General features: G+C 46.0%; 1 protein-coding gene across 1 annotated transcript in view; it reads right to left on the bottom strand.

Annotated features, from left to right (window-relative positions):
* ABCC11 (ATP binding cassette subfamily C member 11) overlaps nucleotides 1-12,324 on the bottom strand; it is a 56,951-nt gene that overhangs the window by 23,662 nt on the left and 20,965 nt on the right. The window contains exons 11-17 of the mRNA XM_059151922.1: nucleotides 11,976-12,047; nucleotides 9,495-9,619; nucleotides 7,716-7,788; nucleotides 5,870-6,073; nucleotides 4,303-4,440; nucleotides 4,106-4,208; nucleotides 2,508-2,597 (exon numbers count right to left, since the gene is read on the bottom strand). Of these exons, the coding sequence (XP_059007905.1) occupies nucleotides 2,508-2,597; nucleotides 4,106-4,208; nucleotides 4,303-4,440; nucleotides 5,870-6,073; nucleotides 7,716-7,788; nucleotides 9,495-9,619; nucleotides 11,976-12,047 (805 nt within the window). The remainder of the gene's footprint in view (nucleotides 1-2,507; nucleotides 2,598-4,105; nucleotides 4,209-4,302; nucleotides 4,441-5,869; nucleotides 6,074-7,715; nucleotides 7,789-9,494; nucleotides 9,620-11,975; nucleotides 12,048-12,324) is intronic.

Below are 12,324 nucleotides of genomic sequence, written 5' to 3'. Positions count from 1 at the left end.
CCTGGGCAAAGTATCAAATGTCAGTGACATTCCACTTCTTTACCCATGAACTGGTGACGATTGTCATACTAGCTGCATGGGGTCACCCTGAAGATGACAGGTGAGAATGTGTGCCGAACACCCAACCCCATGCCTGGCACAAAAGCGGTATTCTAGAGTAGTTCTCCTTATGCATGTCCGGAAGGTTCAATCTCCATAAGAAAAACAACTATCTCTCTCTTTTTTTTTTTGGAGATTTTATTTATTTATTTATTTATTTGAGAAACGGCAAGTGTGTAAGTGGAGAAAGGAACAGAGGGAGAAGCGGAGTCCCCAGTGCAGGGCTTGATTCCAGGACCCTGAGATCACGACCTGAGCCGAAGTCAGATGCCTGACTGATGGAGCCACCCAGGGCCCCCACAACAGCTTACGTTTGATGTGGTATGACTATTATGAAGTAAGCGACAGGCATAGTACTAAACGTAGGCATTATGTTTGAGTTTGTTATTCCTATCCCCATTTACTGGGTCTCCGGTAGAGGAAAAAACTTGCCCAAGGTCTTGAAGGTGGTAAGGGGTAGAGCTTGGATTCAAAAAAGCCAAGGATGGGAAAACCAAGAGTGTATTCCCTCCTTCAGCATCTGTCCCCTGATCCAGCACTCTATTTACCTATTCAGTCAGTGACCCCATGCCCGTATTTGCTTTTTTTTTTTTCTTTTTAAGATTTTATTCTTTAAGTCATCTCTATACCCAATGGGGAACTCAAATTTATAACCCTGAGATCCAGAGTTGCATACTCTACCGAGTGAGCCAGCCAGGCAGCCGGCCTATATTTCTTTCCTTGAATTCAACCCTTCCTTAAGCTCCACTCAAGGACCACCTGTTTTTTTATGACATGGGAGACTGTGCCTGGCCAGAGATCTTTCTTGCTACATGGTGAATGCAAATGTTGTAATTCTCCAACTAGGGTTCCTCTCCCCTCTCCCCTCTCCCCTCCAGAGTGGGGCACAGTGCCTGGCCCATAATCAGTACTTTGAAAATACAGGTCAATTGGTTGCTGGATTCATTCATACATTCACAAGCATTTTCTGTTCCCCATTCTAGCTAAACACTACATTCTGCCCTGCAGGGGTGCCCACAGTGGAAGGGATAAGAATGGTGATCTATGCATAGCCTACTCCTTCCTCCCCTAGGCAGGTAGAAAGAAGATACACCTTCATGGGGTGAGGTTCCAAAGTTAATCAAAAGTAAAAAGTTGGCATGGAGTCACGTTACTTTCAAAAGTCTCTTAAATTGGGGCACCTAGGTGGCTCAGTGGGTTAAAGCCTCTGCCCAGCTTGGGTCATGATCCCAGGGTCCTGGGATCGAGCCCCACATGGGGCTCTCTGCTTGCCAGGGAGCCTGCTTCCCCCTCCTTCTCTGCCTGCCTCTCTGACTACTTTGATCTCTCTCTGTCAAATAAATAAATAAAATCTTTTTTTTAAAAAGTCTCTTAAATTACTTCAAAAGTACAGTATCACATACTTGTTTTATGTTTATAACAATGTAGAGTTATATTTATATGAATTTGGTGATATCTACCATTTAGTAAAGCAACTTTGAAACTTCTAGTTCTCATCACCATGAGAAATGTATTTTAATACATACCAAGATAAAAGGTTCGCCAGTGTCACTATATGAAATGCATACAGAAATTTTTCCATTCTGTTCTATATTCTTTTAGTGCTGCTTATAATCCACTCGAATGATTTCACAACCCCCTGGTGGCTCAGGACTTAGAGTTTGAACACTACTTAAATAAACAGTACTGTATGGACTGTATTTTCTTATTTTCTGTATTCGTGATGCTGCGGCAGGTAGTTGGGGCCTTGATCCTGGGGATACTGCTCCTCCCACGACTGAATGATTCCTAGAAACAGCAGATGACTCCCTGTGTTGTACAAACCAACCAATCCGAAGCCCACCCTCCCAACCACCTCCTCATCAAAACCACTGAGGGCCAGATGCCAGCTAACTAGGCACCAATCCTATAGCCCAGAGCCCCCGCCCCCAGACTTATTCAAACTAGATAATCCTAAACTTACTCAGCATACCTTCCCTGCCTTACCTACTCCTTCCCACAAAAACTCCCAGCCATGTTCTCCCTTCCCTCTGCCTTCTGACCAACCTGGTACTTCTCCATGTGGCCCGGCATGGCAAGCCATGTCTCCTGTTTCTAGGGATCTGTGAACATAAACTTCTCCCTTTGTGATAATAATTTCCATGTCAGCATGTCTTACCATACCTGATTATAATAAATCCCAGGTACATTTTAACACAACATGAAACCTAACTTCAGCACGGACTATGGTGGTAGGGTTACTATCATGGACTGTGGATGAGACTGGAATTGTGAAACCATGACAGGCATGACTCCCCTGCGTCTCCCTACTTTGCATGACTACACACATTCCCGTCTGACCCAGTTTCAGTGACAGGACCGGTCAGAGAGAGAGCCCCGGGGCTGGCATGGCAGCTGGCAGATCATACCTCCACCTGCCCGGATATAGTGGTGATAGATGCTCCATCTCAGGGACCCTTCTTCCATCTTCTCCTTCCTTGTGAGCTGATTTTCCAGCACTGGGTGAGAGTAAGAGAAGAAGGAAATGATATGCCTCTCAATCACTTGCATGTCCTTCCAAGGTCAAAAAGAGATTTTACAAAGCCTTCAGCCCCTGGCTTCCACCTTTTACCACCTTCCTCACCTTCCAGCTCTAGTGCCTCACCCAAGCCCAACTGCAACCAGCATATTTCCAGGGAAGACTCTGCTTGACCTAGACTCCAGAGCCCAGAAAGAGGTTTCATCCCCAGCCATTCAAAAACCCGGGGGTGTCTGGAGTTTCCAAAAACTTGATGGGTTGGGAGAAGCAGCCAGAGAGAATGAAGAAAGCAATGATCCAGGACCAGAAAACTGGTTTCCAGAATGGTCATTACAATACTGTGCAACCTTGGGCGAATCCCTTAACCTCTCTATTTCCTCATCTGACAACTGGCAAGCCTATATCGAAGGTTGCTAAGATGCTTTGCAGCAATACGCTTCTGAGATGTCCTCAGAAAACAACTGTAGCACTAACTCAGGCAGACTCTTGTCCTAGAACAGGGCAGGGAAACCAGTGCTGAAGTACCAGTAGATGCTGCTAGTGACGACAGCAACAATAGGAAGCAGCACTGTGGGGTCATCTGTGGTTTCTGCCTAAGGCTCTCTCTTCTTCTAATAACTCCCTAACTTCTCCTGGGGAGGAGGACTCTCTTCCTGGAATTTTAATCTTGAGGGAAACTACATGAGGATGGGAAATATTTGGAGTAGGTTTTCTTCAAAGAGATTCTGCAGCTATTCCTGCTATTTATACTCTGAAATTGCTGAGGCTTAGTTCTCCAACTTTTCCTATCATTCTGTGATCTACACCTGTTCCTTCCAATATTTTTCTGCCCGGATCATTTTCTGACCTTCACAGCTGAAGATGCTCTTGGTGACAAGATCTTCCAATAGGCCAGACCCTATCCTGAGGCCTCCATACACACCTGACTTCATCTTATCTCCATGGCAACACTGCAAACTTACCTTCACTTTTGCAAATGAGGGTTCAGAGAGGTTATGTTGCTTGGCCAAGGTCACAAAGCTTTGTAAGCAGATAGCTAGAATTCAAATCCAGAACTGTCTTCCTGCCCTGCTGTCCTGTCTTAGAAAAGAGCAAGGCCCTGAGCTTGGGGATATCCAAGACTGAGCCCAATTTATTTCTGAATTCTAATGCTTTTTTTTTTTCTTCAATAAATATGTAATGCATGAATGTCTTACCATTAAATTTATGCTGCTTAGGCCAAAACTACCCACACCCTACCCCTGCCTTTTCCTCTACACGCCCTTAGCTTTGCCTCCCACAGCATTCACCTCGAGAATCTTCGGGCCTCCTAACCAGCACAGTCCACAGCCCACAGCCCTCAACTACATGGATATTTAACCTGTATATGTGATGTCTAGGATTCTAGATAGTAAAGGACATGGTCCCTTCTGGGGTCCAGGAGGAAATGCCAGGACCTCTGGAGGACCCAGCTAGGCTGGCAGAGGTTCCCCCCCTGTTTCCCAGCACCATTACCAGCACTTTCATGGAGAGGCTCTTCCTGGCAGCTGGTCTGGGCCTGCCCTTGCACCTGAGGGTCTTCTGCTGGCTTTGCTGTGTCCTGTGGTTTGTCCTGGGGAGAAAGCACATGCCATGAATGCAGGGGCTGCTCCTCTCTGGCGGTAGTGAGGGCAGGGCGGGGTGGGGTGGGGTGGGGGGGAGGTCACCTGTGTCCGCCTTCCTCCTTGCATCTCTTGGATGAGTTTGGCGTATCGCCCCTTTTTCTGTATTAATTCACTGTGAATTCCTTTTTCGCAGATTTTCCCATCTTCTAAGAGAATGATCTGGTCACAAAATGCTAAATACTGAAGAGTCAGAAGAAATAAGGCCTTCAGTAAGCATACGAAAAGATAGTCAACGTCACCATTCAAAAGCAAGATGTGAATGTAAATCATAGTAAAATGTTATTTTATATCCCCATGTTGGCAAAAGTCTTAAAACATTGTATACGTCCAAGCGCAGGTGATGACGGGAGGTATAGGGAACGTTCATGAAAGGTAGGTGGTGTTGTAGATTAGTGCAAAGACTTGGGAAAGCAACTTGATAATATCTAATAAAGCTAAATATTTAAACAATTATGAACTGGACTCCTAAACCTTTGCCCCCCAAAAGTCGCAAATGTGCGTAAAGACATCTATAAAAAGATGTACGCCAAAGGGTTTTTTTCTGTAAAAGTGAAAAATGAGAAACAACCTTGACGTCCATCCTAGAAGAATAAATTCTGGAATATTCAGATATCGGAATGCTACGCCAGTGAGAATCAAATCAAGTTGCATGGATCGACATGGAAGATCTCGAAAATACAATGTCAAGTGAAACAAGCAAATTAGAATGTAAACTATCAATTATATAAAGCTTTAAAATAAGCAGAAGGACACCTTATCATGTCTAGAGATTTATACACGTGTTCTAAGGGTATGGGGACTTGCACGAGAATGACCAACAGCAAAGTTAGGGGAACAGGAGGGAGGAGACAATGCAGTCTGAGAGGGGATCTATGTTTGTGCCATCTGGGTGGCAGACACATGGGTTTTCAGTAGATTATTTTATAAACTGGTTTTTTTTTTAAGATTTTATTTATTTATTTGACAGAGAGATCACAACTAGGCAGAGAGGCAGGTAGAGAGAGAGAGAGGAGGAAGCAGGCTCCCTGCTGAGCAGAGAGCCCAATGTGGGACTCGATCCCAGGACCCTGAGATCATGACCTGAGCCAAAGGCAGAGGCTTAACCCACTGAGCCACCCAGGTGCCCCTAAACTGTTTTTATGTTTGAAATGTATTGTCCCCACACACACACAAATAGGCCAGAATGGAAAGAGAGGGATAAATAATAATAATGTCTTGAGGCCAAAACCAAGCATGGAAATACCTAGGATAAAGGTATTATGAGAGGCAGCCCTGCCCGCACACATCACTGTACTTCATCAAAGAACATGAGACTTCAGGAGCTCTTCTCTGAAAGATTTTTTTTTTCTTTTATCATAACTTTAAAAGCAGGAGCCAACCCACAAAATCTTGAAGGAGACCTTCAAATCTGGTTTCAGTTTTTACCAGCTACAGAAATCTCCACGTGGAAAGGAGAAGAGATCCAGGTTTTTTACAATGTTCCTCAAATGCTGAGGTCCAGCCTGAGATGAAGGGGCAGCCACTGGGAGATTGTTACGGAATCAACGGCAGAAATGTGAGGATCTACATTAGCCATTGGTCGTGGCCAGAGCCCTGGAAGGGTGGTCACCTGCAGCTGGTGGGTCACCAGAATGACTGTCTTCCCCCTGAGCGTCTTCTTAATGCACTCCTCAAAGATGTGCTTCCCCACATGGGTATCCACAGCGGACAGGGGGTCGTCCAGCAGATAGACCTCGCGGTTAGAGTAGACAGCACGGGCCAGGCTGATCCTCTGCTTCTGTCCCCCAGACAGGTTGAGGCCCCTCTCCCCAATCTGCAAACAGATAGCCAAAGTCACTGTGTCTAGAAGATGAGCCCAGTGAGGTGTGCTCAAACCAGCCAGGTGGCCAGATGTGACAGACTGAAATCCCTCAGTGCATACTCCTGGACACCTCGCGATTGGGCACCCCTGGTATTTGAAAAAAATCTTTTTCCAAGTTTGCTTAGTAGGGAATGAAAACACTGATTTTCAGTTAATTACAATTTTTATAACTCATAATTAGATGCAATATTCCTAAACCCTTCAACATCTCAGATGACATTTTAAATCTTTAGCAATTTAGATAACAAAACAAATCATTCCTAAGAAAGAGCATCTCCTTATATCTTTCTTGGGTTTTAAATCTCTGTTGACAGCAGCTGTCGACTTGTGAAACCATCAGTCCTCGTCGTCTAAGACTGTTTGCTCTGCGCACAGCCCACTCCACAGGACAAGGCTGCAACGGCCAGAAGGGGCTCTACTGTTGCTGTCATGGGAAGGGCCACCTTACACAGCACCTTATGTCAGGAGATACTAAGAGCCATTAACAGGCAAAGAGAATTATTGCGCAGCGTTGCAGACTATCATGCCAGGCATCTGCTGCCTGGCCCATCCCTCGGTCAGACCTGAGGACAAGAGCACCAGGGACTAAGTCCCATTCCCGCTCTACCATGAACTCTTGCAGTCTCTGTAGAAAAGAAGCAGAGTCTAAAGAGTAGCAGGGTGACCTCTTGTCACTGCTCTGCCTCTGGTTCACCACTGTGTGTCCTTAGGCTGGTTGGCCCAGGTGAAGGCTTAGTTTTGCATTCAGTCCTCACTCAGCCTATGCTTACTAAACACCTACTGTGCTCTCATGCTAATCTAATACCCACTCTGGCTGGGCATGTTCACAGTATTCTATATGTATCAACTCATCTAAACCTCAAGTGTGATGAGGTCCATACTTGTGGATGCCATTATATAGACCAGACCTTCTTTCTGCTAAACCCTGACCAAGACAACTGAGCACTCTTACCTCAAAGATTTACAGACCCACCTTAGAAGGATAATATAAGCACTGAACTCCAAGAATTACCTGAGGCGCACCTAAGACAGTGCATTCAAGTTGCTACAATAGTCTTTTGCACCTGGTTAAAAACTCAGCAGACAGACATAATAGTTAATAGGTAAGACCAACAATATTGCTTTTATCTTTCAAAGGTCTTATGTAGATTAAAGGTGTCTACAAATGTGCAAGATGGTGAATTACCATGAAAAGATAAATCATATTGCCATTGGGAAGCCATGGCTCCTGTTCCCACTGGCAAAAGTTGAGCTGGCCAGAGGGGGCAGGGTGGGACTTGGGAGAGGGGAGGACATGGGGATAGATAGGAGGTTTCTCATCTTCACAGGTTCTCCACTGCTTCTGCTCCAAAAGGAGGAGTTTGAGGTCAGCTCCCCATCCTTGTGGGGTAAGATAGGTTCTTTGCCAGCTTTTACTGTAAGATGAGCCCGTTTCCTCCCTGGGTGGGGAAGGTTTTGAGGCAGCCATGGGCTGCTTTGAGGAAACAGCCAGAGTCCGCCCTCCACCCACCTCGGGAAGCAGCCTGAGGACCCCAGTAAACCATTACAAAGGCACCATCACAATGGAGACAAGGGATCCTCGCCTCCCACTCACCTCTGTCATGTCTCCAAAGGGCAGAATTTCCAGATCACGGTTCAAGGAACAGCAATGGAGTACCTGGTGGTACCTGCAAAGGACAGAGACCTAAAGGGACAAGTGGCCCCACCACAGACCTTCCAGCCTTCCCAAGTTGGGAAGAAAGAGTTCTTGCATTCCATGCTCAGAAATTTGGACTTGATCCCGCACTTAATGGTAAAGCATGGGAGGCTTTTTGTATTTCTTTCTTCCCCTTATTTCTTTCAATCTAATACGTGCACTTAGTAAATATTTGAACAGAACAACAACAACAAAAAGATACAGGGAAAAGCAAGTCTCTCTTATCTTTAACTCTCAGTTGCTTTCACAGAAGCAGCCACTATTACAGTTTCTTATGTATTCATTCAGAAATAATGTGGTCGTGTATGTCTGCCTGCAGCAAATATAGGTTTGTATTGTTTTAATGACACCATAGTATTTTTGTTATATGGCTGCACCATAAATTACTTAACCAATGTCCCTGTGATGGACATTGGGGTTTTTTCTAGTTGTCTGCTACTGTGAAAACTATGTAGTGTGAACACTCTTACACATGGGCATTTGTGTTCATGGGTGACACTCTCTACACATTAAATACCTAGCAATGTTGAGTCTAGCAATTTTTATCTTTGACCAAATACTTCGAAACTGCCCAATGAGTTGTATCCTTCTGAAAGTAGAGCAATGACAAGGTGATAGCTATGTTTTGGGATGACTACCCTGGAAGTGGGACCCAAGATGGAACAGAGAAAGAGAAGACCAGAGACAGGGAGCCAAGGGCAGGGGCAGTGGGAACAGTCCAAGCAAAGAGATCACGGGCAAGAACTGGCAGTGGAGATGAAGAAGAAGAGAAAAAGACAAGACCTCTTTAGGAGACAAAGTTGTCCAAGGTGGGTGACCAATCTGATGTGAAGTATCAGAGGACAAGGCATTGGGCTCACTGCAATACACAGTTCAGTGATGCCATTAAACCAAGTTGGACAACTTGGGAAGAGAAGCAGGCAGGATGGGGGAGCTCATGAGCTGGTGTTGGACCCAACGCTGCGCAGCCCAGAGGACAGCCAGCTGGAGACGTCATACAAACACATGCCCCTCCGAGTTGCTACTGGGAGCAGATTGCACCATCAAGCAAACAGTCAAAGGAGGCCAGGGTCCACCAGAGTTGGAAGCACAATGGTAAGCATTCAGGGCAGATTTTGTACATCCTCCGCTGAACAGACTTGGCTCGTGACATTCAAGGGCGTGTCTCTAGCACGTTAGCCCCAGACTCTGGGTGGGAGAGGCCATGAAGGGCAAGAATGGTGGTGGGTGGCCCACCAGACCATGAATCCAAACTGTTTTCTTCTACATCACATGACTTCATCACCCCATTTGTTTTACCTTTTGACTTGGAGGTGGAGAATGAATGAATACAAACGAAGTTTAAATGTATTTTAAAGGGGGAGAGTTATTTTGACTCATATAACAGCTAAGCATGATGTTCCTGACAATGACTGGGTTCAGATTGTGTTTCAGGAATATCCTCCAAGCTTTGTGACTTTAGGCAAGTTATTTAACCTCTTGGGGCCTCAGCTGACTCATCTAGAAAATGGTATGATAATAATCTTTCTTTCACAGTGAGGATAAAATGTATTAATGCATATAAGTGAGTTCACAGCAAGTATCAGCAGATGTCAAATTACTATTAGCAGCGGGGGGATCCCTCCCATAACCAGCCCCATGCACCTGTGTCCTTCTTGGACCCTCCCAGAAACTTACCAGGCCTTGTCATACTGGCCTCCCATGAGGATGTTCTCCCTGACGCTACCTCCAATGATCCAGGCCTGCTGGGGGACATAAGCCAGGCTTCCGTGCATCCCCACCGAGCCCTCCAGCAAGTGCATCTGCAGCAGAGTGAGTCTAGCCTTAGGAACAGGCAGAGGAACAGGGGTAGACCCTGCTTGGCTCAGCAGCTGCAGGGCCTAGGGTGCCACTCCTGCCAGGATCCTGGGGCTCTCCTATGTAAATGGGACTTTTCATATGGTTCTCCCAGACCCACCAGTGAGTCTGAGGGAAAGTCCAGGGAACATAGGGAATTCAGCTAGAGCTAAGCCAGGCCAGGTCCTGCTGTGACTTGAATCCAAGGTCTGCACTGAGGACACCTCATACTTTTTTTTTTTTTTTTTGCTTATTTCCCCAGTCCCAGTCTCTAGCAAGTGGTGCCTCCATGCTTTTCACAGTGAGACAGAAGGTTCCAGGTCATCTCTGACCTTCTGTGAATATCAATAGAATTATTGCCAATGTCATTGTGCACAGATGGGGAAATGTTCTTATTTGGGGGACACCATGATGAGGTAATAAGTGGGAAACTCTCATAATTTCTGTAATTTAAAATAGTTCTACAAGGGCACGGATGGCTCAGTTGGTTAAATGTCTGCCTTCGGGTCAGGTCATGATCTCAGGGTCCTGGGATTGAGCCCCACATGAGGCTCCCTGCTCAGCAGGGAGTCTGCTTCTCCCTCTCTCTGTGTGTTCTCCCTCTCTCTCTCTTTCAAGTAAATAAATTAAAAATCTTTAAAAAAATAGTTCTACAAAATGTGTTTCTATGTAGATGTGGCAAAAATGCCAATGCTACCAACTGTTGAATCTGGAGATGGGTATATGGGTCTTTTATGTCTTCCTGCCTTTCTGTTTGATAAATTTAAAAACACAATTTAAAAAAAAAAAAAAAGGCCATAAGCCCCATCCCTACCACCCCAGCATCAGATATCACCATACCGCGCCCCTTCCTCCTTATGATTCTATGCTTCTTACTTCTGATTTGGAGCCAGGCTTTAATTAATAAGAACAAAACTTAAAATGACATCTTTTTGTTTTTCCTTTATTGGATGGATAGTTACTGGTTTATTTCAAGAAGAAACTTAGGAACCACTAGCTGCATGGAAAGGTGGACTTGGAGGGAGGCTATCCAGGGAGTGTTGCTGTGGGGAAAAATGAACCTCTGACACCATGTGGATCCAGGTTTCAACCCTGGTTCCCACCTCACCTGCTGTGTGACCTCGGGCAAGTCACTTCTCAGAACCTCATCTGCTCACCCATAAACTAGCCATAATGGCTGTGCTTTCCTCATGTGGTTGTTTTCAGGTTGAAGGGGGAAATGGGATGCTCTTAGCACAGGGCTAAGCACAGGGCTCTTAGCACAGGGCTATGTTTACTGTTTCTTAAAAGTAGAACCTTGTCTTCCCCATTGCCAAGAAATTGTGCACGGCCACCACATGCAGAGCATGAAGAATTGAGCTGTCTGGAAAAAGTTCTATGGACAATATGACCACATTCTAAGGAGATGATGAGTTTGGCTATACTATTTGGGAGAAAGAGCTGAGGAAGGAGCTGGGTAATGGGAAAAACTTCTTGTTCTCTGAACAGCATAGGCAGAGGAATGATGGGCAAAGAAAGGAGGGGGCAGAGAGAGCAGTCCAGGACTGGGGAAGCCTGGGGCTAAGGGGGTAAGTGCTGGTGAGAACCCCCTTGGGGAGGTGGCCATAAATTCAACCCAGGTGTTGCAGCTGTTTTAAGGTATGGTTCAGTGAGAGTTGTGCAATATGACCTCAATTGTTTAGGGGAAACAGGTTGAGTTTCCTAGAAACTGGAGAGAGTGGGCTGAGCCACATGTCTGCTTAGGTGCAGACTAAGCAGACCTCAAGAACATCCACTGACGTGGAATTGGACAGTTCGGATCTCATAGGCAAGGGCACCCAGCAGACACGTAAATTCTATGGTTGGAGCGTAAGACTGTCCCATCCCACACGGGAGGGTCTCCTCTCCCCCATCCTTCCTTCTTCCTCCTCCTTTCTCCCTCCACATTGCACTCTTGATGCTGTCTCACAAGGGACCCATGTCCCATTCTGAGATGGGCTTCATGAGATGACTTTTATCATCATATTAAACATTGAAACATGCTGTATCATCACCCTGTTAGCTGGTTGATTACAAAGAGGGTGGGGAGAGCACAGAAAACAGGTGAGGGCAGACCCCCAGCGGATCTTGGGGGTAGCCTTCCTGGCTGGAGGGTGAGAAGGAGGTGTATTTATAGCACACCTCCCCCTCAGTGCGTACCTAACTGCTCTCAATTTATAAAAGGTGTATTGGATCAGACGCCATTGAGGAAGAAAGCAATGGTGTGACTGACTGGGGGAACTCAAGCTTGGGAATCCTTGGACCGCCCATGAGTGCATATACATGTGGTCACAAGTCACTTACCTCCCCCAGGATGGCTGACAGCAGGCTGCTCTTGCCACTCCCGGTATTGCCACAGACCCCTAAGGTGGTCCCCTGCAAAGCCAAGGAGGACAGAGTGGCGTTGGAACAGCACAAACTCTCCCACTCACCCAGGGAGGGTCTGTGGTTGCACACCCGACCCCAAAGCCCCTCAGACAAGCAAAAGCTCAATGCCACAACCTCCAAGGAAGGAAGTTGCATGGAGATCATAGAGAGAAATTCATGGATAGAAGATCCTTTCGGGCAAGAAACCCAAATTTCAGATCTGCACCTATTCTACTCTATGATCCTAGGCACGTCACTTAGCCTCTCTGTGCCTCAGTTTCTTCAT

This window comes from Mustela lutreola, chromosome 16, assembly GCF_030435805.1.
Source record: "Mustela lutreola isolate mMusLut2 chromosome 16, mMusLut2.pri, whole genome shotgun sequence".
NCBI classification, from domain to species: Eukaryota; Metazoa; Chordata; class Mammalia; order Carnivora; family Mustelidae; genus Mustela; species Mustela lutreola.
This window is presented reverse-complemented; position numbering and strand designations above follow the sequence as displayed.